We start from the raw sequence: 26,527 nt of genomic DNA, 5'->3' as shown, positions 1-26,527 counted from the left end.
TAAGAAATTCCTGTTAAGTGGAAGGCAATATTGTTGGTACTTGTGAACATATTTAAATTGATAGGCTTAATGTTGCTGTTTTATAACATCAGTTTTGCCATAAGGTCATTATACTCTTTGCTCTTTTTGCATTTTGTATCAATAACAAAGTTAAAGAAGTACCCGATCAAAAATATTACATTGAATTTATCCATCCAAACATGTCTTGGAAAGATTTAAACTTAAACTTGTTTGAAATTCTGTAAACTTGCGAATTTTGTGAATAAAATAAGTTTACTTGTTAGGACTGTTGATATTGTATTGCTGGGGATTGTATTGTATTGCTGCGTACATTGTATAGAATTGCGTTGTATTGCATTGTATACAATGTATTGCATTGTATTGCATTGTATTGCTGGGGAATTCTCCTAATCTCTCCACTTTTTATTTTTTATTGCTCATTCCTAACCCCGAAACTGAACAAGGTAACACATTGGAATAAATTAAAAACACATTCTAATCATTAAAGCTACATCAATTATGTGTGTGGGTGTTTTATCCAACGGTCCAGAGCTGCATCCTCAGTTTTATGGCTGCTTTAAATTGTAAAAACCAGGCACTGTTTTCAACACTCCCAAGGCTTTAATACTTTTCCAGAACCCCAAAGCTTCACAAGGCTTTTTTCTTAATACCTAATAACTTTGTAATCCATTTGTTGTCTGTTTAAACAGCCTGCATCCCTGTGAGCATTTTGCCATCCGACCCTGAGCATTTTGCAGGAACATGACAAGCATATCTGGGCTGCACTGTGAAAGCGCATAATGAGTGACAGGCAGAAAGTCTTCAGGTTGGCTAAACAAACAATCTGACCATGGCCCGCGGACATCTTTTCCCCAGCTGTTTACCCATCCTAGGGCTGTTACAGAGACAGGTGTGATATTTCATGACACATATTTCAGTGATATCTGAGGCGTTTTCTGCATATTTCTTAAAAAAAAAAAAAAAAAAAAAAAAACTTACAGCACCTTTAAAGTAGAAACTGATGAATCTTCTTCATCTGGTTGAACCCTCCTTGGTTGAATCAGTAGTATTAATTATAGAAAGTAAATATGGACTACTCAAAATCATACAAACTCACTTAACGAAATAGAAAGTATTTGAAAGCAGACTTTATTAATTTTGGAAACATGGAAACTGCTCAAACATAAACAGCATCAACATTGGCCCACAGTTGAACACAGAATTATTAAGTGATTTTGATTAACTACAAAATTTTCATATTACTCATACATGATCAAAATGTTCCAGCGATGTCTAAAACTGGCTACAGTGTATGTAAGCAGTATGTACAAAGCAGTCTCGTTTGGCAAAGATAAAAGAAAAAATAGAATGACGAGAAACTACTATATATTGACACATTTTGCGTTGCTGTAACATGTTCATAGAGGCAGATCAATTCAGCCAACATAAACAGGTTCACAAAAAAAAAAAAAAAACAGCCCTTTGACATTCAACATTGGTTCTTACATGCCGTCTATCTTAAGTGTAGATTTTTACATAATTTTCTATTTGAGGAGTTGGAAGCCCCTGTACAGTAGAAGAGGTAGACAGTGTGGCTGAAACGTACTAGTCATGCACATTCCACCTCAAATAGAAGATTTTTAATAGTACAGTGGCAGTTTAGGTGTGATTTTTAATAAATGTTGCCATGTGTTGAAGCTGTATGTTTTAGTTCCTCAAGACTTTAGAGGCAACCATTACCTTACACAGCAATACGAGTAAGTAAGAAGGGAAGGATTAAATCTGACATCAATGTGGTAACCCTGAATAACATTCGATTTAATGGGCTATTGTCAGAAACATGCTGGGAACAATTAATCCTTAATGCCAATTATTTATTTTGTTATTTTTTTATTATTTTTTTAACATTGGTCCGAGCTTTGAAGCAATTTACTCTGGTGTAGTGTGCAAATACAAAAAGGGTTCATTAAAATGAAGATAAAGACATATAAAGATACATTTTATATCTATATATTGTATATATCTATATATATTCCTTTATGAATAGTGTATACAACACAAAGTTTAGGGTCTTGTAGCATTCATTCCTAAAACAAATATATACTATCACAACATCACAGAGACATGATCCTCACTACCTTTAGAGAGAGAAAAGTATTGTATGATCATTTGCATATGATAGCTAAAGAGCAAAATGAATTTCAGTTCAGATGAGAGACAATCTTATTCAAAATGCATGTGCAAGGGGGAAAAACAAAACGATGTTTGCTGTGCCACTAAATGAAAGCTGCCATGAAAGCCACATGCCTCCAGGAGTGAAGAGCTTTTGGAAACAAATAGCTCATCATGTGCTGATCCAGGATCAAAATATTCCACAGCAAAAATGGAAGAGGAGAAGAATACATTCTCAATGGATGTTTTAAAAGCATCATCTCCTTTGTCCAGCACATACTCAAACTGTGTCACTCCTTCTTCCTTAAAAACAAAAATCTTTAAATTTTCCAGTCTTACTGACATTCTGCTGTACTGCCGCCTGCCTCCACCCCCATGGTGAAACCGTTACTGAGGTTCTTTGGACTGGATGGGGTGGTGCTCACTGACGAGGGCTCATGCTTGCCTCCAGGATTCACAGAACAGCTCTTCTTGGGCACCCTGGGCCGCACCACAGGAGCCTTCGTAATGACAGAGGTCTGCCTGTGTCCCTCTGCTATCAGAGGCGGTCGGGTGGGCATGGGTCCAGGCTGGCCAGAATGTTTGGATTTATGGGGAGGGTGGAGGGGTGGACTTGGGTATGATGGAATGTGTGAGGCCCCATTTTCAACCTGCTCAGAACTTTCTTTCATAGGAATGGGCTCTTTCTGAGAATCCAAGGTGTTTTCTTTCTGTAAGCTGCTCTGGCGGCAGTTCTTTTCAGAGTTGGGCATCTCACAGCTGTCTGTCCGCCGCCGCGAGCCCTCATGCATGCGGCTTGTGGCAACCACAGCTTTCATAGCAGCCTATGAAAGATTTATGCCATGAACATTTTAATTAAGCTTTTTTTTTTTTTATTTTTTTTTTTTTATAAAAGCAATAAAGACACTTGAGGTTATATATAGTGTGTATATATTCATCGCTGAAGGGGTTGCAGGCACTTTGTTGCATCATGCCTAACAATGCCTTTGCCATGACTATATTCTAAATATAGCATGGCCTCTCGTACCTTATTGTTTACTTGAAGAACAACAAATTTAAATTTCTCATTCCTATAAACCACCAGAACAATGCACAAGACTTCACGAAACTTCTTCTGTGTGCCTGATATCAGCATGTATTGAGCATGCAAATCTGAAGCTCAGTCAAAACAAGTACTCCACTAAAATAACAGAGTGGCCTGCTCGAAGTGTCACGTTTGCGCTTAGATTTAAGTATTATTGAGAAAAACGTGCACTTTCTTTTTTTTTTGCTTTATCACCATGCAGGATCTCATTGGCTCTGATTTACTAAAGGTTTGCATGTGTAAACCATATGCAAACTTGATAGCACACGCAAAATAGGTCTGAGCTGATCTACTAACGTAGTCGTCAGTGGATTGCGTCTTTTAGATGCACAAAACAGCATGTTTTAGCCATTATTGCGTGTTTCCCCCAAATGAATATGCAATTTAGAAACGTGCCTCCAAATTTGATAATAAAGGGCGGTGTCGATGCAAATGAAGCAAATTGTTACCACCATCATCGACTGTGATGAGATGGAAAGACTGCTGAAGCAGTATCAGGTAAAATTAACAAAATATGCCAAATGTCCTGTAAAATAAGGAATCGTCCCGTAATTGAGGGAAAAAATTGCGGTCCGTATGAAATCCAAATGCGATGCCGTTTGTCCCGTATTTTAGCGTCACACACTCAAACTGCTGAGAATGTTTCACAAATCAAGAGAAATTGACCTGAAACACACACACACCTTTTGTGTGAGTTGTATGAGATATCGGCTGTTGCTTTACACGGACGCTAAACTTGACAGAAAAGGCTGGGGGAAATATCAATGACAATCAGCGCACACCTTCTGTTGTGTTTTCTGTCAGAAGCAAGATAATTTTGTCAAAATCATATAGCATTCAAGTGCATGTTAATTGTTTTCCACCATTAGGATTTTAAAACACCAGTAAACGCACCTATTCATGACATGCCATTACATTTTATTGCATATGTCTCTGGAAGAGAGAGAGAGAGGTAAGAAAAACTCCATATATTCTGACTTTTTAAATTATCGGCATCGGCAGATACATTTTCCCCTTTGGCCGATTTGTTTCTTGAGGGCACTGAGAATCACCTGCTTGTACATGAAGCGACTGAGACATGTAAACGACTGGTCAGGTTCATTTTGTTGTTACGTGCCATCAATAATAGAATGGCGTGCAATACAGTCTCATTTAAACGGTCCGCATATCAGAGGCATTTGAGCTCATAATGTTAAAGTGCTTGCTTGTTTCATTCTCCCTCTCTCTCCTCAACAGTCATGTCTAATGATAAAAAGGCAAATATCAATAAAACTAATGTCATATACCATCTGCAAATATGCACATATCTCATTTAAACAGATGTAATAAACAAACCTCCCAAAACTTGAGCAGATCCAGCATCCTGTGGAGCGCTCATTTATTTAACTCTAAAGCACGTATTCTATCAGCCTCTCCTTAGCAATTCCCTGTCACTTTTAACTTTCCTTTCTGATGATAAAAGGTAAATATCAATAAAACTTCTATTATATACCATTTGCAAATATGCAGATACCTCATTTAAACAGGTGTAATTCACAAACCTCATGAAAATCCAGAGTTTTCTTCCCATCGAGCGCTCATCTAATATCTTCCTCTGAATCGCGTATTCTATCAGCCAGAATCAAAACTTTAGGATCAGGATCTAAAGTTCCTCTGATTCACAAATCAGGATGGTCAATCCATGACAATCCAAACAGGCGATCCAGGCCATTTAAACTGTCAGGAGAAGATTGCTGCTCGCATTGGATCTGCACAAGCGCGTGAGTGCAACTTCAAAGTACTGCTATCTACCATTTAAAATACAATATAATTTATTTTACAAAACCCATATCGGTCGACCACTAATGTCCACCCTGTTATGGGAAGATATATGGGAAATTAATATAATTTTAAAATTTCAATATACAGTTTTTTTGTAAACAGAAATAAAATCATATAAATTAGTTTACAAATATGTTTCCTAGATATCAGTCACAGACCATGTAGTGGTTAATGTATCCACTGAATGTCCACCTTGTTATTGTCCACCCTGACGCTGCCCATTTAACTGGATGTACATCTGAATTTTTTAGTAATTTAGCTTGACCAGTATGACTAACACAATCTTTAATATGTCCCTGTAATGATGAAACATGAAGAAACTTGTAAAAGCATGTTTTATTTTTCAAAAGTTTCAAAGCCGGAATGTCACTGAATTGTAGGAATGACCCATTTACGATATGTTCAGAGTTGCAGTTTTGCCGCTCTCTATACACAGATTACGTAGTCTACAGTAACAGTACAGTGTATAGGAACAGACCCCGATCACACGAACAGGGACTGGGCAATAGTAAACCACTTTTTTTGGTAGGACTATACCACTGGTGCGATGGCTTAATGTGTACTGTACAGAATTTTCTTCTTTACAGAATTATGAATTCGCTCCACTTTGTTCTAAAACATTTCAAGAGAAGAGTGTCATGTACATTTTCATCAGCTACGCTTACTCTTGTTCAATAGCAGGGATTTTATGATGATATCATATAATCCTATAGATATACATATTTATATGAATAAATGCCATATTGAATAAAAATAAAATGGTATTTTGTGAGAGCCATACTGTATGTGAGCGCGCATTTGGTGCCACATGCAAAAGCCTTCTTTTTGAGGATTTGTCCAAAATATTTGGTTTTCGGTTATGTAGTTATTTGCACATTTTTCTTAGTACATCACCTACGCACAATTTGATAGATTGCACAAGCAAATTTATACCCATCATTTGGGATCTTAGTAGGGATGCACTGATCCGATACCTGGATCGTTATCGGCTCCGATTCTGACGTTTTAAATGGATCGGATATCGGTCTGACGAGCCCGATCCAAATCTGATACTGTGTGTTAGTCATGTTCGTTACTGTCAAGCTCAAAAAATGACATAACAGAACCATTAAAACACAATTAAAGTAGTTCATAAGACTCATGCATTTTATTCAAAGCCACTTGAAGACATGCGATAGCTCTGTGAATCACAAAAGGCTGTGTTTTGTAAGTAAACATATAAAATGCACAGGCAGCTCCAGCGCGTTATTGAATGGCACTGCTCTGTTTACACACACCCACGGCTATTTTTAGCCTTCACGCGGTGCGCAATATTTGAGCGCTACTCACGAACAACATCTCAGATGTAGATGCTCAATAGTTCGGTTCACTTATATGCATTTAGAACGGCACCGGAGGTGCATTTTTACCAGAATTTGAATAAGAAGAGAATTAAACTACTGTGAACTTTCCTACAAACAGACACATACAGGACTTCCTGGAGAGTTCAGAATGTCAAAATAAAAGCGTGAGGATTTAAAAGTTAAAGGTGTCATGGAGAGACTCACGGGAGGCAGGGATATGAACTCAGTAGCAGGGTTTATTGAACAGATGATTGAAACAGTGATGTAAACATTGCAAGTAAATCCAGTTGAGCAGAGTGGCAAACAGTAGGGGAGTAATATCCAGACAGGGTATAGACACGATGAACAGATAAAGCACAACAGTCTTATGATACTTGCAGGCAATAATGAAGACACAGGTATGTTTGACATAGTAGAAAGTTGTGGAGTCTCAGAAATACTATCGATGAAAACAGACAAAGAGTGTGTGTGAAAGCGGGGTATATATGCAGTCCTTGATTAGCCACTAATGATATGCAGGTGTGTGTAATCAGAACTCAGGGGAGAGAGAGCGCTGTGATGGCAGTGAGGAAAAAAGAGAGAGAGAGACCGGTTGATCCGTGACAAAAGGTGCACGACTGAGATATATTACTATACATATTACTATTATAATATATTATTATTATAATTTGTTTACAAATTATGGGTTCCAAAAAATAACTGTGTGAATGAAAAGTGAGCTGATATCTTACTACTAAATTGAACAAAAAAGAGATCTGAATCCTTTAAAGTCCAGATACAAAACAGCTTCTTTTCTACTGATGACTTATACTGGAATTACTGTTAATTTTGCTGCTACATTATCCAGTATACTAGTTAATAATAAAGTGTTTCTTAATAAGCTATACATTTATATTGAAATAATGTGTAGTTAGAGGTTTGTGTTTCTTTACATATTAAAGAGCACACCCAATTAGTTCCACACAATAATGTAAAGATATTCAAAAAAACAACACTGGTATCGGATCGGGATCGGCCGATACTGAGATACTGAATCGGATTGGAAGAGAAAAAGTGGTATCGGTGCATCCCTAGATCTTAGTATATCAAATTAAAAAAGTTAAATAAATAAATAAATAAAAGAAAAAGATTGCAATCAGTAGCTCACCTTTAATTTGCGGCGAGCATTAAATTCCTGTAGTTTCCTCTGAGTGATGTCCATGTGTGAGAAACGAGCTGCTTTTCCGAGCACCCATGGGTGCTCTAGGGCCTGTTTCACTGTGAGACGTTTATGAGGATCCAGCACTATGAGCTTACTAACCTATAGAAACATTACCATCAGTTAATGGTGAAGATACAAAAAGTGAGCTCACATGATTGAATTATCAAATCAGTATCCGAAAAGGCTGTTACTGGATGGGAGATATTGCTCTTTTTCATTTCATTTGAAATCTGCAGTGCATTAACATCATCAGTATTACAAACAGGACAATAAGCAAAACCCCTAATGCTGTCTGAGCAGAGGGGAGGCAAGAGAAACCCACCAAATCCTTCGCATTAAGGGAGACTTCATCCCACCAGGGGGAGACAAACTCATAATCACAGTTAAGAATACGACTGTACATGTACTGGTCCCCCCTTGGATCGAAAAATGGTTCAAACCCGCACAGCCTGAGGATAGAGACAGAAAAGAAGCAGATAGCAGTGAAAATGCAGTTAATAACTTCGGTAATGACCTGGAGGGGAGGCTCTTCATGGAGAATAAGAGAACCAAATAAAAACAAACTAACTAATGAGGATGAACTGATTACATACAGAATGTCACTAACATACTAAGTACTCAGTGCATTTGCATAACAAACAAGCATTCCAGATATCCCAGATTATCTCTCTTTGTTGTATCAAATCAATTAATCATATAAACTAGACACTGTTTATTTTATTGGTTTTCCATCATAATAAAAAAAAAAAAAACAAGACACAGCACTTCCTCAAGAACTAAAATATTTAATATTACACAGCTCTATGGAATAATTAATTCGAATTAGCATACTACAGTCCAATATATTTGTATAATGACCCCTAAACTGTATATTTGACCATTCTCCCTGCCAACCGATCACTTACACTGTGCTAAAATTATTTCAAATCAATGAATATATTTAAAGTCTATATACAGTTTTACTTTATATAGACTTTATTAGTAGTCACGTAACAAGCGTGATAATGTACAGTCAGCCTGTCATAAACCCCTTCAGGATGAAACAAGATCTCTCTGCTTTGTGTCAAGGATCTGATCATCCTGTCGTGTTTATTTTGCGATAACGACTGGCTTTATTCTCACCACATTTGGGAATTTATATTGCAAATATAAATTAATATATTATTATACTGCAATGCTAATATTGTTGGCCCTTTGTGATTAATTGCTTGTGTTTTTGCTTTTCTTCTAATTTATAAGTCGGCTAAAACATCTGCTGAATGAATAAACACCAATATAAACGTATTACTCACAGAATGTAAAGGATGACTCCCACCGACCACATGTCAACCTCTGGGCCATAAGCATTTCCTCTGAGGATCTCAGGAGCTAAGTGTATATGGTATACAGGCGAATTAATGCAAAAATGATGACTGATGAAACTTTATTATTCATTGAGAACTTGCGAAAATTTGCTTGCTTGCAAAGGTTTTAATTAGTTTTATTTTAGAGGTATACTGGGAGGTAGGTTGGGAATCTAAAAATAATAATAACAACAACATTAAAACAATAATGGGGTGTTTAAATCAACACACAAATGGTCTGTAATTCAGACTCACCGCAGTAGCCAGGGGTCCCACACACTGTCTTCATCGTCACTTGCTCATCAATTATTTTTGAGAGGCCGAAGTCCGCTGTGGACATTGCAGAATAGAATCAATAAATCTCATTCATTACTAAAAGAATTTTGGCCATTGTAACTGAAAATACATTTATTTCACTGTTCAGTGTCAATTTGTCCTGTGTTAAAAAGATGAAAACTGATTAAACATCTGAGTATTCATTTTGTTACCTATCTTCAGAGGTGCATCTATTGACAAGTCAGCATAGAGGAGATTTTCTGGTTTGAGGTCCCTGTGAACAACTCCATTCTCATGTAAATACTAGAACAGAGACAGCAAAAATATGAGTTGACATGAAATACATGCTATATTTCATCAAAACCATTTATTTCTTGCTGCGTCGCACCTCGTGACTTTTTTAGTGAATTGCAAAAAAAAAAAAAAAAAAAAAAAATTCCTAAAAGGTAGTTTAAATGGTTAAACAGCTTAAAAGAAATTGATTTTAACTTAAAATCTTGTTGTTGACCTGCCTTTACTAGGACCACTATTATGCCCAGGGGAGTATAAACGACTTTATAGAGCAAATCAAGGGGGTTGTCAAGAAAATATTTTTTTAATTTAGTTGGACATGGCTGCTACGCCTCTGATGCCTCCTATTTTCTTTTTTATTGATGAGTTTTTGAACCTGTAGTAATTAATCCAAGGAAACAGCATCATAAATTAATTGATACAGTATTTATTTTTTTTTTTTGCATCGCAAAGACAGCATCCCTCTCCCCCTTCTCCCATTTTTGCCCCAGGAGGTCTCCCATCTAGGCAATTCGCTATGTTCATTTAATTCATTAGTTGATTAATTTCTTATTAAGACTTAAGGCTCTATTTTCATGAGTGAGCAAAGCGCAGCGCTACGCGCAACGGCCGTGCACAACTTCTTATCCAATTATTGTGAGCATTCAAATTCAAAAGCGCAATTTTTTGCCAGCGCAAAGAGCGAGTAGCCGTGGGTGGGAGTGTTTGTGCTATCTGTGGGTGTATGCACCTAAACCGTGGGTGTATTGTATGTTAATGAAGTGGCGCAAAGCGCAATTTGCTATTTTCTTGAGAAATATGAATGAATGAATGGATGAACGTAACATTTATACTTTTCTGGCACTACACTCAAAGCACTGTACATAGTGAACAGGGGATTCTCCTCTACCACCACCAGTGTGCAGCATCCACCTGGATAATGCGACGGCAGCCATAGTGCGCCAGTACGCTCACCACACACCAGCTGTTGGTGGAGAGGAGAAAGTGGAGTGATACAGCCTATTCAAGGAAGGGGATTGTTAGGAGGCCATCATGATAAGGGCCAATGGGGGGAATTTGGCCAGGACACCAGGGTTACACCCCTACTCATTACGAGAAGTGCCCTGGGATTTTAATGACCACTGAGAGTCAGGACCTCGGTTTAACATCTCAGGAGGATGGCACCTTTTTACAGTATAGTGTCTCCATCAGTATACTGGTGTGTTAGGACCCACACAGACCGCAGAGTGAGCACCCCTTGCTGGCCTCACTAACATCTCTTCCAGCAGCAACCTTTGTTTTCCCCAGGAGGTCTCCCATCAAGGTACTGACCAGGCTCAACCCTGCTCGGCTTCAGTGGTTAACTGGTCTAGAGCTATAGGGTGATATGGCTGCTGGCTAAATAGGTAATTGCATTATGACATTTTAAAAGCAGGTCTGTTTTCAGCACAAAGTCTCCTATATTTGCAGTTTGGAGATTCCACCAGCAGGTGGTAATAAAGTTCAAGTCCAAACTCTAAAAAAATTGTGGAACATCAAATGATGTCCTTGACAATGGCCGTTTATGAAACAAAAATGTATGAGATTTGTGTTAAACTATCTATAGGTCATGGTTTAATTTTGAATTATTATTATTATTATTATTATGTTTCTTTAAAATTGTATTTATTATTAAATTTGTATTGATATTTTTCCTCTTGTTGTCTTAGAGTGATTTTTAAGTCACTGCAAAAGGAAGAAGTTGGAAAGGGTAAATGTTTAGATTTTTTTTCCCCACTTTGTTATTTTGATTATATTTTCGTTTAATTTTAAGTGTAATTTGAATTTAGAAATATTTTTGGATTAATTTTTTCGTGTTTCAAACGTCTAAATCGAGCGGTAGAAGTGAGGTGAAGTGCATGCCGATACAATCACTGTTAATACCAGCCATAATTTGTGTCAGTAGATTATCAGTAATACTTAGTAATTATGAGTAATACTTCTCTATAATTTAAAGGAACGTCCATCCAAAACCAGACAAGAATCACAGTTTCAATTCTTATACAACCCCAATTCCAAAAATGTTAGGATAGTATGAAAAATGCAAATAAAAACAAAAAGGAGTGATTTGTAAATTATATTCAGCCTTTGATATATTGAAAGCACTACAACTACACATTATATGATGTTTTACCTTGTGAATTTCATTGTTTTTTTGAAAATGTACAGTAATTTCAAATCAATTGATTGCAACACGCTCCAAAAAAGTTGAGACAGGGGCAGTTTAAGACTAATAACAATTTGACAAGTTGAAACAACAAGGCGATGTGAAACAGATGTTAAATAGGTGAGGCAATTGTGTCATAGTACTGTATACTGTATAAGGAGCCTCCAAAAATAGCCTACTCCTTCAAGAGCAAGGATCATTCAAGACTTGTCAATTTGCCAAGAGATGCTTCAGCAAATAATCCAGCGCTTTGAGAACAATGCTCACCAAAGACAAATTGGAAGGATTTTGGCCATTTCGTCCTCTACAGTGCACAATATAGTTAAAAGATTCAAGGAATCTGGTCAAATCTCTGTGCGTAAAAGGCGAGACAAAAACCACTTCTGAATGTGCATGATCTCTGATCCCTCAGACATCACTGACTTAAAAAATGACATTCATCTGTAATAAATATCATGAACATGGGCTTGGGATAACTTTAGTAAACCTTTGTTAGTCAACACCACTCACCACTGCATCCACAGATGCAAGTTAAGACTTTACTATGCAAAGCAGAAGCCCTACATTAACACTGTCCAGAAGCACTGCCAACTTCTTTGGGCTCTGACTCATCTTAGATGGAAAGTAGAACAGTGTAACTGTGTTTTTTGGTCCGAAGAGTCCACATTTCATAAAGCTTTTGAAAAACACAGCTGTCGTGTTTTCCGGGGCCAAAGAGGAATAGGATCATCTAAGCTGTTATTAGCATCAGATCCATAAGCCAGTGTCTGTATGGGCCAGGGGTGTGTCAGTGCCCATGGCATAATTCACACATCTGTGAGAACACCATGAATGCAGACATATATGTAAAAATTTTGGAGCAACATATACTGCCATCCAGCACCATCTTTTCCAGGGATGTCCCGGCATTTTCCAGCAGGACAACTTCAAACCCCATACTGCCTGGTTACAAGTGCATTGCTGTGTGAGCAGAGAGTGCGGGTGCTAGATTGGCCTGCCAGCAGTCCTGACAATCTCCAATTGAGAATGTGTGGCGCATTATGAAGTACACCATATGGCAACGAAGACCCTGTACAATTGTGCAGCTAAAGACCTAAATAATGCATGAATGGGGAAAATTCCACTTTATAAACTTAACAAACTTGTGTCTTCAGTGCCCAAATGCTTAATAAGTGTTATTAGAACAAATGGTTATGTTTCACAGTGGAAAACATTCAACTGCCCCAACTTTTTGAGCATGTTGCAATCATCTGAGTTGAAATGACTGTACATAAAAAAAAAAAATAAAAAAAAATAAAATTAAATTCACAAGGTAAAACATTATATAATGTGTAGTTGTAGAGCTTTCAATATAGCAAAGGGTGAATATAATTTACAAATCACTCATTTTTGTTTTTATTAGTGATTTTCATATTGTCCCAACTTTTTCGGAATTGAGGTTGTACAAGGATCGTGTCACTGTCATATAAATATTTCCATTCTTCTAACTAATTGCATACAATCCATTTACACTACCAATTTCTTATGAATGTGCTGTCTTTGTTTATATCACTGGTGTGATATGAACCTACACTGTAAAAAATTGCTGTAAATTTACGGCCAAATTCTTACAGCAATCTACTGTGATTCTTAAATAGAGTAGTTTGCTGTTATAATGTTGCATTCTGGGAGCTCAAGAGCGGTCTCACTGTGAAGTGACTAGTTTTATGGTAAATAGCTGTTCTATGCAAGGCATTAGGGGAAAATGAACATTTAAAATCATGATATCATCTTGGTGAAAGCTATAGTGACATTTTGAAACATATATTTTGATGAACTTACAGCATAACTCGAGTTGTTATCAAGACACACATAGAAATCAACTCTCGGCATACAAAACGCAACAATGGTGACAATTAACAAACATACTTTTACATAAAAAAGTAAAAGCTGAACATTAAAATACAAGTAACTTAGACTACAACAAAAACAAAGTCAAAATAAACCAGTAAATAGTAAAACATCGAAGTAATTTCTTCATGCCGCAGTGCATGCTGGGAACATAGATGTTAATTTCAACAACAGTAGATAGTATGCAATTTGACAGCTATATGCTGCTAAATTACAGTTGTATACAGTAGCTGTAAAAACAGTATCTAGCAGTTAATTTCAGTAACAGCAAGACACCGTTAATTTTACAGTAACATGCTGGCAACCCTGCTGCCAGTTATTTACTGTTTTTTGACGAGAAAATCTTTAACAGTGTATGAATTAAATTGCACTTGACCCAGCCAGTTTCGCCAAACCCACTTGTGCCTAGACTTTCACACCAAAACGTCATGGCCAAGCCTTCTGACTTTGTGCTTATGACCTAAAGCATAGCGCTGCAATAAGTGCTAGCACTCTTATAATAGTGCCCTTAAAGGGATAGTTCACCCTCATGCCATCACAGGTACTGTATGTTTTACTTTCTTTCTTCAGCAGAACACATTTGAAGAAAAATAGAAAAATATCTCAGCTCAGTAGGTCCTAAAAATGCAAGTGGATAGTGATTAGACCTTTGAAGCTCCAAAAATCACAGACAGTCAGCACAAACGTCATCCATACAACTCCAGCGGTTAAATTAATGGCTTCTAAATAGATACTACGAGAGGGTGGATTTCACGCGGTCTCTCGTGTGATGAATTTGCATTGGCATGTTACGGACGTAATCTCACATTCTCCTCTCGGTTGAGACATCCAGGATAAGCACACAAATGCACCATTGTGAGTAAACAAACAGATACAAATACAGATCTAAACCAAAACCAAAGAAGCTTCTGTACAGCATACCTCCTACTCAGTTGCAAACAGCACTGCTCTTCCAGGTGTGTCGCACGTGCGTCAGTTCTTGCGTGTTTCAAATGCCAATGCGATTACATCACACACGCATGCTGTTGCTGATCGGAAGCAATGCTTTATAGTTAAAAAATACTTAAATATTGATCTTTTTCACACCAAAAGTGAGCATATCACTTTAGAAGACATTAATTTAAATGCTGGAGTATGGATGAAGTTCATGCTGACTGTCTGTGATTTTTGGAGCTTCAAAGGTCTGATCACTTGCATTTTTAGGACCATTGAGCTGAGATATTTTCGATTTTTCTTCAAATGTGTTCTGCTGAAGAAAGTCATACACACCTGGGATGGCATGAGGGTGAGAAAATGATGAGAGAATTATAATTTTTGGGTGAACTATCCCTTTAATACACTGCTCTAGGAGTGTGTTTGTTTGTGTGATTGTATATCAGCCTCGGTCCTCTGAAGTCCTGATGGAGTGTAGATAGATACGATTCACTGAAGCACTGGTGCCAAACACTGCATATTCAGTTCTGCTGCAGTTCTCTGTATTCAACCACCTAAAACAGCCATCATGAATGCCAAGACAGACTCAGTATTCACTGTCTTCTCACTTTGGCTGTGTTCCCGAATTAAGAAATCATCTCTGGTCTGCAGACAGAGTTTTCAGTGCTGCATATTATCAACTGTCTCTGGGATGGGAGGATCGATGGCCTTGCCTGAACCTTTTAAACCTCCTGTCTGGCCTGAAGAGGTTTTTCTAGCACTCTATTGAGATCATGGGGTCGTTCTCTATTATCGGGGCACAGGCGTCTGTGAGCTACAGTCTGCTAAAGTGCGGTGAGATGACTCATGCAGTGTTAATTAATTTTGTGTTCATTGGCACAAGACAGATGTTGTTCCTCTAACACAATTCCAAAAATATAAAAGTGAATCATGTCGGGTGAGGAAACAAAGGTTTATTTTTAAATGCGAACCAAGTAGTGTGTTATGAATCTAATGAAGTACAGGAAGTGTTTGGCAGATGACATGGTGTTAACTGAAGGCGGTAGGAATCACTCTTGTGTTTTAGCACATACCTAGTGTGAGGTCTGGGGGTTTAAATGAACACTCAGAGCCCTAACAAAGAAAAGCTGAGGTTCCAGAGTTGATTACGATGTAAATAATTAATAACACATACTTTGTAAGTAGGTTAAGACGAATTGGTGTTGTTTTCATTTGCTGTTTCAGTAATGTGTGTGAACGTACTGTAAAATAATAGGTCAAAAATATTTGGGAAATTAAAAAAATGAAAATAGCTCCCGTGCACAACTTGCACACCACAATGCTAGGGTGTTGTGGATGGTTACCAAGGTGTTGCAGCAGTTGTTATGGTATTCTGGGTGGTTTCTAGGTGTAAGTAGGCAGTTGTTAGGGTTTTCTGGGAGGTTGCTTGGTGGTTGTCTGCAACAATCATGCCACCACTTTGTTGTTACCAACTTCGTGGCCATCCATAAAAATCAGTTTACTTTATTTGCTAACTGATTCATTTATCTATCCTTCCATTTATGTACTGTATATATTTTATGCATTTACTTATTGTTATTTTTAGCATTGTCGATTAATAAAAAAAGAAATAAAAAATACATATCCTGATATTAAAATCTCTGCAAAAAGTGTAGCTATGCATCACAACACAACCAGTAGTATTTAAATTGCATTATGTTTAATTTCACGATTGGCCAGCAGATAACTGCAAAAGTCTGTTCCTTAAAGGAATAGTTCACCCAAAAATAATAATTCTCTTTCTTCTACTCACTGTTTTATCTACTTACATTTTTCTCACCATTATGCCTTCTCAAACTCATATGACTTTCTGTCTTCTGCGAAAGACAAACCAAGATATTTTGATTGAGATATGATGTGAATATACCCATACAATGCAAGTCAATGGGGACCAAGCTCCAAAAAGGACATATTTGGGTGAACTATTCCATCAACAATGCTCTTAGCACTTTACGATAACTCCAAATCACTTGTAAATCTACGACGATTTTCAAGTACTACTTAAGCTACGATGTCTTTGGTAAATGGTCTGCAAAACTAAGACAAATCTTACGATTTATTTAACATCTACTTTAGCTTACGATGCTTTTGGGAAATGAGGCCTTAGTCTTTAGAGTAAGTTTATGTGATTTTGTCACCTGTTTTGTTGTCCGCCTGGAAATCTTAAGTCAGACATCATACCGCTCCTCAAGAAGCAGCACGATTTGAGGTATCACGTATGTCCATTGCACAGTACGGAATGAGTAATGGAGCCTTAGCAAACACCACTAAATATAGTAATGCTTCACTGAAGGTTAAAGCTAAGCTACCGGAAAACAGGATGGTCCTGTTCGGCATGGGTAAGAGACAAATTTAAACACTTTCTAAATTTTAACGCCATATGCACATGCACATACTTAAACCCTATGACACAAACAAGCATTTGAGATTATGTCATATAAAACATGGATTAAACAGATACAATTCACAAACACACACACATACACACACACACACATACACACACACACAAACAAATATTCTAAACATTAATCAGTACATGTGGCCTCCGCATTGTTGCTTTATTGTCAGATAGACACACAGTTGCTGAGCTGTTATGTAACGCCAGCCCACATTCCTCCTGTTCAAGGAGATTAAAAGTCGGGAAAAAAATTCAGTTTTTTTTTTCCCTGAGAAGATTATTTTTCACTAGTAGCTCTCCCCACTCTACTGTTCATTTTTGAGTGACGACAAGACTGACCCACATCTCCAAAACCCTCCACTGTCAGCCCAGCACTGGACATGTGTAGAGCCACACCAGCACACACAATAATCCTTCGGCTGAAAATGCATTAAAACAACCGCTGTCCACCATGACACGTATCATCGCATCCTACTATTTGATCATATTAAATGGGACATACAACACTTTTAGTTAAAAAAACAATTCTTGAAGTTTTTAGGACCACAAACAGTCATAAGTTAGTTTTACATGGATATGTTTGTTTTCTGTTCATGAAGAGTAGCTGTGTTTGCTAATCTACCTTTAAGACTTCTGTAGGGCTTTACTGGTTGTTTAGATCAGGGTTACTATCAGAAATAATTAATAATTATTTCTGTAGTTATTAATCAATATTTAAATTAATTGGATCTAACTCATTAAAACCTCATATAGGACTCCAGTAAATGTAGTGTGCTACGTTTAGGAGCAAGTTTGGTTATTAGCAATAATTAATAATTATCAAAGATAATTATTAATTATTAAAATCAATAGAACATTGATGAGAATCAATGTTAGCTTTTTTTTTTAATCCTTTAAAATCAACACTTATCAATTGTTAACATCAATGAAACATTAAAATTAACACTAGCTTATTGATCAATCTAATTCAATCAAAGATAATTATCAATTATCAAAAATCTATAGAATATTAATAAGGATTAACATTGACGGGGCACCACCCTGAAATCAGGGACTAATAACCGAATATTAAAACAGTCTCAATATTAGATTGTTTTCTTAGGAAAATCGACATCCGAAGAATATCGATTTTCGGGGAAAAAAACAATGAATGAAGGTTTGAATCCGAGCACTGGCATCCCGTCAGCATGACACAGGCGTATGCAAAACAAACCAAAACACTTCTCTTTGTAATATAAACGAAGTTTATTTATGCAGTAATATCAATTAATAATTAATACAATGCAGTCAATAAACTTCCGACTTACAACTACAGACTAAACAGTGATATGATTAGATATGGAAATAAAATAATCCTATAACACATAAGGTGTGTGTGTGTCAGTGTGGTTAGTGAGAGAGAGAGAGAGAGAGAGATTATTCAGTGACAGCCCGAAAGCTGATTTCGCAATAGCTGGAGATAAAGCAGCCGCATTCATCACTCAGAGACGCGGTTTTACGAGCGGGGCTCATAAAAGTCCCTTGTTATTTGACTCTTTAATGGATGAACTCAGTTGCTGTCTCACCCGCGATGGCGAAAATGCACAACAGTCCAATTTGGTTGGACCACAATACAGCAAAACAAATTTGTGATAATTAATACCCTGAGTATTAATAATTAGCGGACATGGCGATCCGTAAACTGTACAAGCAAAAACCTTGAAACACAAGAATAACACGCTATAATATTCTATCTCTGCCCAGACGTAAACCTCTTACTTGAATCGCATGAGGACACAGGTAGAATGTGTTTTCCTCCGTCCTTTAACTTTGACCTTGTTCCTTGAGGCTCGTGTGATGACGAGAGGTCGTTTCCTTGCGCTGTCGGCGGCCGGTACGGCTGTTGATTCTCAGAGGGCGGTACGGCTGTTGATTCTCGGCGGGCTGGCGGAGAACTCAGAAATGTCGACTTGATTGAAGATTGAAGAGAAATCTTTAATCTCTTCACTTCTGTAGGCCAACGGATGAAGATGCGAATTGCTCGGCGGTCTCCTTCGGATCCATTAGAGTGTTCGGTTGAACACAGAGTAATCTCAACTCGTCCAGCGAGATGGAGATTGTATGGCTACAGTTTCAAGTCGGACATTACTTCCTTATGCCACGAGGTTACACCGGAGAGCAGCAAAAAGCTACGTCCGTATTCGGTGAACGAAGTCGCCGGAAGCTTCTTTGGAAGCATTTCAGAATTATTTGAAGTCCTGATGATGTCATGTTTGAGGGACGTTCTGTTGTGTGCCTCATCCAATAGGAGTTGAGAGCTCGATCCTTTAGAGGGCAAGGCTTCATGGCTCTGTAGTCTGTTTTGGACTCCCTTTGTTTGATTTTGGCGCGATTTTTATCAGTAAGATTTACGACTTAGAAGGTGGGGGCTTAAGTTATGTTTTTACGACTGTGTTAGGCCTGCCTTTGTCTTCTATCTGAATACATGAGGCCCAACACTTCTGAATGTAAATGATCTCTGTCATGATTGGCTAACCTCTGCGTACCAGCATAGTTTACACTGTTGTTCATCAAGGTGGAAAAGTAGCTAAATACTAAATATGCGTCGGTCTGTAAATCTGGGTGGTCATACGTTAATGTGCTCTTATTATACGGCTCTCCGGAATACTCAATTCTGATTGGTCAATGGCGCCATCTAGCAGTCTGATATTTCTGAGTAACAACTGCACATCCACATATCAGACCCCACATCTGGGTATTGCAAGCCATCTTTACTACGTCTCGGATTACTGTGCGATCTCAACAAGTAAGATAATAAAATTTCAACTCAATTCAATGTTTCATGTGCATTTATTTATTCATTTGGCAAGTAGTCTTTTAATGAGCTGGATAAAGATCATTCATTAATTACAAACAGAACTCCAATGTAAACTGGAGATGAACTTTAGCTGTTCAGTGATTTCTTTCTTCTCACATAATTGCATAATTTCAATGTAAATCAATGTTTTATGTCCATTTGCTTATTTATTTGGCAAGTGGTCTTGTAACAGGCTGGATAATGAGCTGTCAGATGGTCATTTGGACAGAATAAATGCCAACAGAATGTAATTACAAAATTTCAATGCAAATCAATATTTTATGTCCATGTATTTATTTATTTGGTTAGTAGCTGTGTAATAATCAGGATAATGTACAGCTGGTTTTTATTGCAAAATAACCCCCTTCAGGCTGATACAAGTCCTGATCATCCTGTCGGGGATTCTTTTGCGATAACAACCAGCTGGCCATACATTATCCCTAGCATACTTGTGATGTCAATACCAGGATTCTAAAGGACCCATTTTTACAGTTTAGTTTTCAAAAATGATATAGGTGAACTGGGAAGGGAGTTTTACTTTACATTATAGTAAGTCTGTGTATCACAGAAAATGCTTTTATACTGTATATATAAATATCCAACATAGTCTCATGTTAACTCATAATAATTTGTACCAGATGGCAAAATCGTAGATTTGTGTGACTTTTATTCCCAGAGACCAACCAATCAACAAACAGAATTTCAAATTAATATACGGTCTACATTTTTAGATAGCCTCCTATCCAACACTTTATTTTAAGAAAGAGAAAATTTGTTAACAAATTTGATTATTCATTCCATATTTATTTACAACATAAATTACTGATGTAGGGCAATAACCTGTAATATGCTTCCATCATCTCGTTCCAAACCCCAATGTTTTCATTCCAAACCCCAAATGTGTATTTTAACTTACCGCCACAGCCTCCAGGATCTGTTTGAAAACATGAGCTGCATCTCTCTCGCTGTAGTAGCCCCTCTCAACAATCCTGAAACAACACAAATCACATGTGGGGCCAAATTGACAGGGCCAAATTAGGCAAAACATTTTCACACATTCAAACACAACATAGCACATACATTGACTATCGTATGTTTTTAAACATGAACAGCTGATGTTTAGGTGTGTGTGTGTGGACCTGGCAGCATTCAGTACTCTGTTTAGCAGTGTGTAAGCAAACACTTCCTGCTCCAGCCCTGCACCAAACCCATTTAAACCAATTATCAGGAACTTGTTTTATTCAATTATGTCTCACTGCTGGGCAGAAGAACACATACCTGTATACTGTAGAGCCCAATAAGCTCTAAGAACTTGAGCTGTGAGATGTTGATGAAAAAGAATGAGATTTTTGTGTTGAATACTAACTTGGATCTAAGTAGACAAGTTTAAAGGGATAGTTCACCAAAAAATGAAAATTCTATCATTATGTACTCAACCTCCTGTTGTTCCAAACCACTATGATTTTCTTATTTTCATGGAACACAAAAGGAAATGATATGCAGAATTTCAGCATCAGTTAACATCCACTTTCATTGCATCCTTTTTTCTATGTAATTAAATTAGTAAAGTAAATGGTGACTGAGCCTGTCAGTCCCTAACATTCATGCCTAACTTCTCATTTAGTGTTCCAGATTCCAGATTCAGATTCAGTAGATCATCTTGTGATGGTCTTAAAGCAATAGACTGCAATGAGACCATAGCTTGAGCTACAGATGAATGTCACAAATAAATTGCCTGCAGTCACCTCTCATTTATGAGGCATATCATACCTGTCAAAGAGTTCTCCACCTGTGACCAGCTCTAGAAGGAGAAAGATCTCTGTTTCAGTCTCAAAAATTTCCTTCAAACGAATCTGAAACAAAAGAGAGTGAGAACAGTCCCAACAGAGCAACGCTGTCCGTATTTTCTGCTTCAGATTACACAGAAAACAATGTTAACATGAAACATTTTATAACAGTGTGAAAGCCAGTTTACATTGCATTGCAAAGAACATAAGTATCTTACAATATTTGGATGAGATAGACGCAGCAGGACTCCGATCTCTGTCCTCACTATTTTCTTGTCAATCTGAGTTGATGACAACGATACATGAGATCAAATAATCATTCTGGGATTTCATGAAATGGGAGTATAAATCTGATCCCATAAAACAGTCAAGTGACTCACAGTTTTCTTTAGCACCTTGACAGCATAAGGTTTCTCTGTTTGCTTCTCTTCACAGCGAAACACAACAGACGTGGCACCCCTGGCAATAAACATAAAAAACAAAAACTTAAAGGAATATTTCGGGTCCATAACAAGTTAAGTTCAATCGACAGCATTTGAGGCATAATGTTGATGAAAACAAACAAACAAACAAAAAAAAAATATATATTTTGACTCATCCCTCCTTTTCTTTTAAAAAGCTAATCTTTTTTATTTATTTATTTATTTTTTTACAGTTTACAGTGAGGCACTTACAATAGAAGTGAATGTGGCCAATTTTTGGAGGGTTTAAAGGCAGAAATGTGAAGTTTATAATTTTACTAGAGCACTTACATTAATTCTTCTGTTAAAACTTGTGTATTATTTGAATTTTAAAGTTTTTGAAATGAACATTTTATGGTTGTTTTAGGGTTTAAAAGGTTATAAGGGTTATTAAGCAACTTAAATCATGTTAACAGGCATTTTGTTCACATCTGGTGTCTATAGTTTTGAAACAGTGAGGACTTTAACATTTACACATTGGCCCCATTCACTTCCATTGTAAGTGCCTCACTGTAACCCAGATTTTGCTTTTATTTTTAATTTTATTTTTTAATTTGATCCCCTTTTTCTTCCAATTTGGAATGCCCAATTCCCACCACTTAGTATGTCCTCATGGTGGCGTGGTTACTCACCTCAATCTGGGTGGCGGAGGACAAGTCTCAGTTGCCTCCTCATCTGAGACCATCAATCCGTGCATCTTATCACGTGGCTCATTGTGCATGACACCGCGGAGACTCACAGCATGTGGAGGATCATGCTACTCTCCGTGATCCACGCACAACTTACCACACGCCCCATTGAGAGCGAGAACCCCTAATTGCAACCACGACGAGGTTACCCCATGTGAATCTACTCTCCCTAGCAACCAGGCCAATTTGGTTGCTTAGGAGACCTGGCTGGAGTTACTCAGCATGCCCTGAATTCAAAGTGGTAGTCAGCGTTAATATGCGCTGAGCTACCCAGGCCCCCCAGATTTTGCTTTTATTAAAGAAAATGAGGGACATGTCAAAATAAATTTTTGTGTAAATTAAAATGATGCCACGAATGCTGTTGATTGAGCTTAACTTGTAATTAACCTGGAATATTCATTTAACACTGTCCACAACTCACACAATTAAAAAAGGGTCTTGTGCCATAAAATAGGAAACCCTGGATCATATAGGAACACAAAACACAAACACACAGTCCTGAGTTTGTAAACATCTTAACATATTGAAAGGCACTGAAGAAACCTACAATGTGATCAAAGAAAAGTGCTGGCATTTCACGACTGTAACCTCCATCATTGACATATTCATGGAGTTATTTCTTATACTCTACCCATCACCACTCCATGTTAACTGAGTCTAAACAAAAAGTCTAAGGATATCAGTTTCCATAAGGGCACATAAACCTTACAGAAGAAGGAAACACACCTCTCATGATGCCATATGAAATTAAACTTCGACCTGATTAAAAGGAAGTCCTATTTCCCCATAATAAAGATCACAAATAAAATAGGCCTCGACTGATAATTCATTTTTGAAAGACTACCTGCAAACAACATATAACCCACAGATAGAACCAACATTTGTAGCGCCTAAGCACCAAAATATTAAAAACGTCTCTAGCAGAAAAGCGTGTTTTACGGATACTTTATGTTATACAGTAGTTGTGCGTTGTATGGTCCCCCTAGTGCTGTTTCTCAGAACCGGTCTTTGTTTTCCATGGTCAGTGAATGACTCAATCAGACACGAACACTCAAAGAGAAGGCCATCATCTCTCCATCTGCTACCTTGTTGTCCAACTTTAACACTTGAATAAATACAGTCTTTAACATAATCAGGGATAGACTTAAAAGCACTCACAACATAATATGCAGGTATATGCAAACAGCAATGTCTGAGTTAGTTAAATACATTTAAGTTTGTGAAAATGAACAGACTCTCGATCACACGAGTGTCCTCCTTCCCAGTGCCGAATTTCACACCACACAGTCATGATGACAAGACTGATATCAGGTGACAGCATCACCGCTCAACATTATGTACGTACCTGCCTAATTCTGGGCCCATATTATAGAAATCCTCCACTGTCTCCTCTCGGCGCGAGCCATCGACCCAGTATTCCACCGAGCACGCGCCGGATCGAGAGGTGGGCATGATGGACCCTCCGAAAACTGTTCTGTTGTTTTAATAAATGCAACTAATCCCTTAGGTCAGGGAAAGCCAGTAGAGACGACAACTTTCACATCTGGGTATCAGCTTGAGCTGTGATGTGCTCGCGAGTGTTGATGTTTATGAATCTGTTCCAAGTGATCGCCACTGATTTAAAATGTCCAGGTTTCCATTTCCGTCTGAGTGCGCGTATTAAACGTCAGTCCACTGAAGCATCACTGCGGATTGGAGTTGATCTCCAAACCTAAGTGTTTTTTCCCCAACTGATCTCCCTATAGCTTACGTTAACCAGAAGATATATCGTATATATGATATTCACTCGTTTTGCTAGAATAATATTGATCAAATCCATAATCAAAAAGCTGTTTTCAAAGTGGATCTTCAGCTTCCAAAGGGCCTCGTGGGGTGAGTCAGGACAGACCCCATCCCAAAACCTCCCACGATACACAACATTCAAGAAAATATAATTTTGCGAATACAACCAGAGATCCCGAAATCACAAGCGACAGAATGACAACAATGAACGATTCCCTGCTTGTCAGGTCCTCGGCAAACTGAAAAACAACAGATCTGCTTCTTAATATCTCAGATCCCTCTCAAAGCAGTTTTTGAATTAGCAGGTTACAGATGAAGTAAATGTCGTTTCAAATGTAAATAACACTGCTGTGGAAGGGTGGAGAAAGGGAGGGTCTGTCACACACCAACCCACACACAAATACACGCCCTCTCAGCTTCTCCCCCAATCCCTGGTTGTCACAGCGGGCTGCAATTGGCAACCGGAATGTTCAATCAAAATAAAAAATGGGCTTATGGTAGCAGGTTTTAATCATTATACATCTCACCGTTAAAAAGAAATCTTCACACATAATCGAATATCAGCAAGTTATCTCCCAGTCAGTAGTTGTAAACCGGTGCATGGCTGATCGCGTTTAAGTGCCCCGCAGCCGGAGGTTCGTTTCAGCACCTCGGACAGCTCTATTTGTGTCGAAAATAATAATTTCTCTTGAAAGAAGAGGTTTTTTTTCGTCATTGCAAAATTTCAGTTTGCTGGTACAGTAAACATATCTCAAAACAACCTTAAAAACAACAACTCTTGTGCTTAATTTTATATACAGCTTAAATGTCCATGTTTGAATTTGCATGTGTTGGACGTACTTCTAAACCTAAAGCTGTAAAGTAAGGTGCGCAGATGTGATCATACCAGGATTAAAATAAACCAAATCCATGAAGCCATAGAATAGACAGCTTACACGCGGCAGAAGGCGCGTCACGAGATACTGCTGTTGTTTTCAGAGACAGAAGGCACGTGATGCGCCGTATTGGTTGGGTGAAATCTCAGTCGACTATGAAAAAAGCAATTAAAAAAATTAACCTAGCACACACTTTCAGCAATACATGTCAACGCATGTCAGCACATGTGGTGAAATCAGGATGAAAGAGAGGCTGGTAAAACAGGTGTTACATAAACATGAGTCGAATATCACAACTTTGCTATTTTGGTTGTCTTGTAAAGATGCTGATTACCCATCAGGTGATTGTTAAAAAAATGCTCAATCCATTCATTGATGCCATTTTGCATAGCAAAACAAAGATTTATAGTGCAACCAGACAGGCAAATCAGTGCTACTCTCTCTCTCTCTGTTGCCCTCTTATGTTGCTTCCAGTTATTGCTCTGTCTATTTCTATGTTTATGTACTTTCTCCAATCCCAGTTTATGCAAAGACAGCTATAAGTAAGCCATTTGTTGGTTTATTTCTCCAAATCGTGTAAACACAATGAATCTGTGGCACTATCAAAGCATAACTACTCGGATTTCCAACACCCGTCTAGCCCGACATAGCAATATTGGTTCTAGCAATGGTGTGCATTTGGGCTGGGTCTTCCTGTTTTCCTGAACAATGGGGGAAACCTGTTTAGAAACAGTAATAACTGGCTACTTAGTTGGGGAAGATGGGGAAGATACCCCTTCTTAAGAACAATGTGCATTTTCTTTTTAATTGTAACATATTTCAATATAAGTTTAGCATGTACAGGTTAATAAAGGATCATCCTATATATTGGGAAAAATTAGAAACTAATTTAGCAACTTGCTAGTTTTGTTGTCATAGCACACAACTGAAAAATTATGAAAAGAAGCCATCTTACGCGAATGCAGAGATACGCGATGACATCGTGGGGATGCTGTCTTTATAAAAAGAGGGTGGGGATGTTGATTGTTGTACATGCTGAGGAACTCCCAAATGCCCAAACTTCTGTGGTTTCCCTAAACAATGTAATAAAGAGATCGAAGAGTATTATTTGTGTGCGG

At 37.8% G+C, this 26,527-nt stretch overlaps 1 protein-coding gene across 1 annotated transcript; it reads right to left on the bottom strand.

The window, feature by feature from the left end:
- Nucleotides 1-1,141: 1,141 nt before the first annotated feature.
- On the bottom strand, nucleotides 1,142-24,867 carry si:ch73-60h1.1 (calcium/calmodulin-dependent protein kinase type IV). The gene is made up of 11 exons (XM_051676563.1): nucleotides 24,098-24,867; nucleotides 21,983-22,061; nucleotides 21,821-21,883; nucleotides 21,586-21,668; nucleotides 20,732-20,804; nucleotides 9,453-9,543; nucleotides 9,220-9,294; nucleotides 8,914-8,989; nucleotides 7,944-8,070; nucleotides 7,568-7,720; nucleotides 1,142-2,996 (listed from the first exon to the last, which is right to left on the bottom strand). The coding sequence occupies exons 1-11, from the start codon at nucleotides 24,202-24,204 to the stop codon at nucleotides 2,508-2,510; spliced, it is 1,416 nt and encodes a 471-aa protein (XP_051532523.1). The 5' UTR covers nucleotides 24,205-24,867; the 3' UTR covers nucleotides 1,142-2,507.
- Nucleotides 24,868-26,527: the final 1,660 nt, after the last annotated feature.

Source organism: Myxocyprinus asiaticus, chromosome 37, assembly GCF_019703515.2.
Source record: "Myxocyprinus asiaticus isolate MX2 ecotype Aquarium Trade chromosome 37, UBuf_Myxa_2, whole genome shotgun sequence".
In the NCBI taxonomy this organism is placed as follows: Eukaryota; Metazoa; Chordata; class Actinopteri; order Cypriniformes; family Catostomidae; genus Myxocyprinus; species Myxocyprinus asiaticus.
The sequence above is the reverse complement of the archived record's forward strand: the minus strand, read 5'-3'. Positions and strand labels throughout refer to the sequence as shown.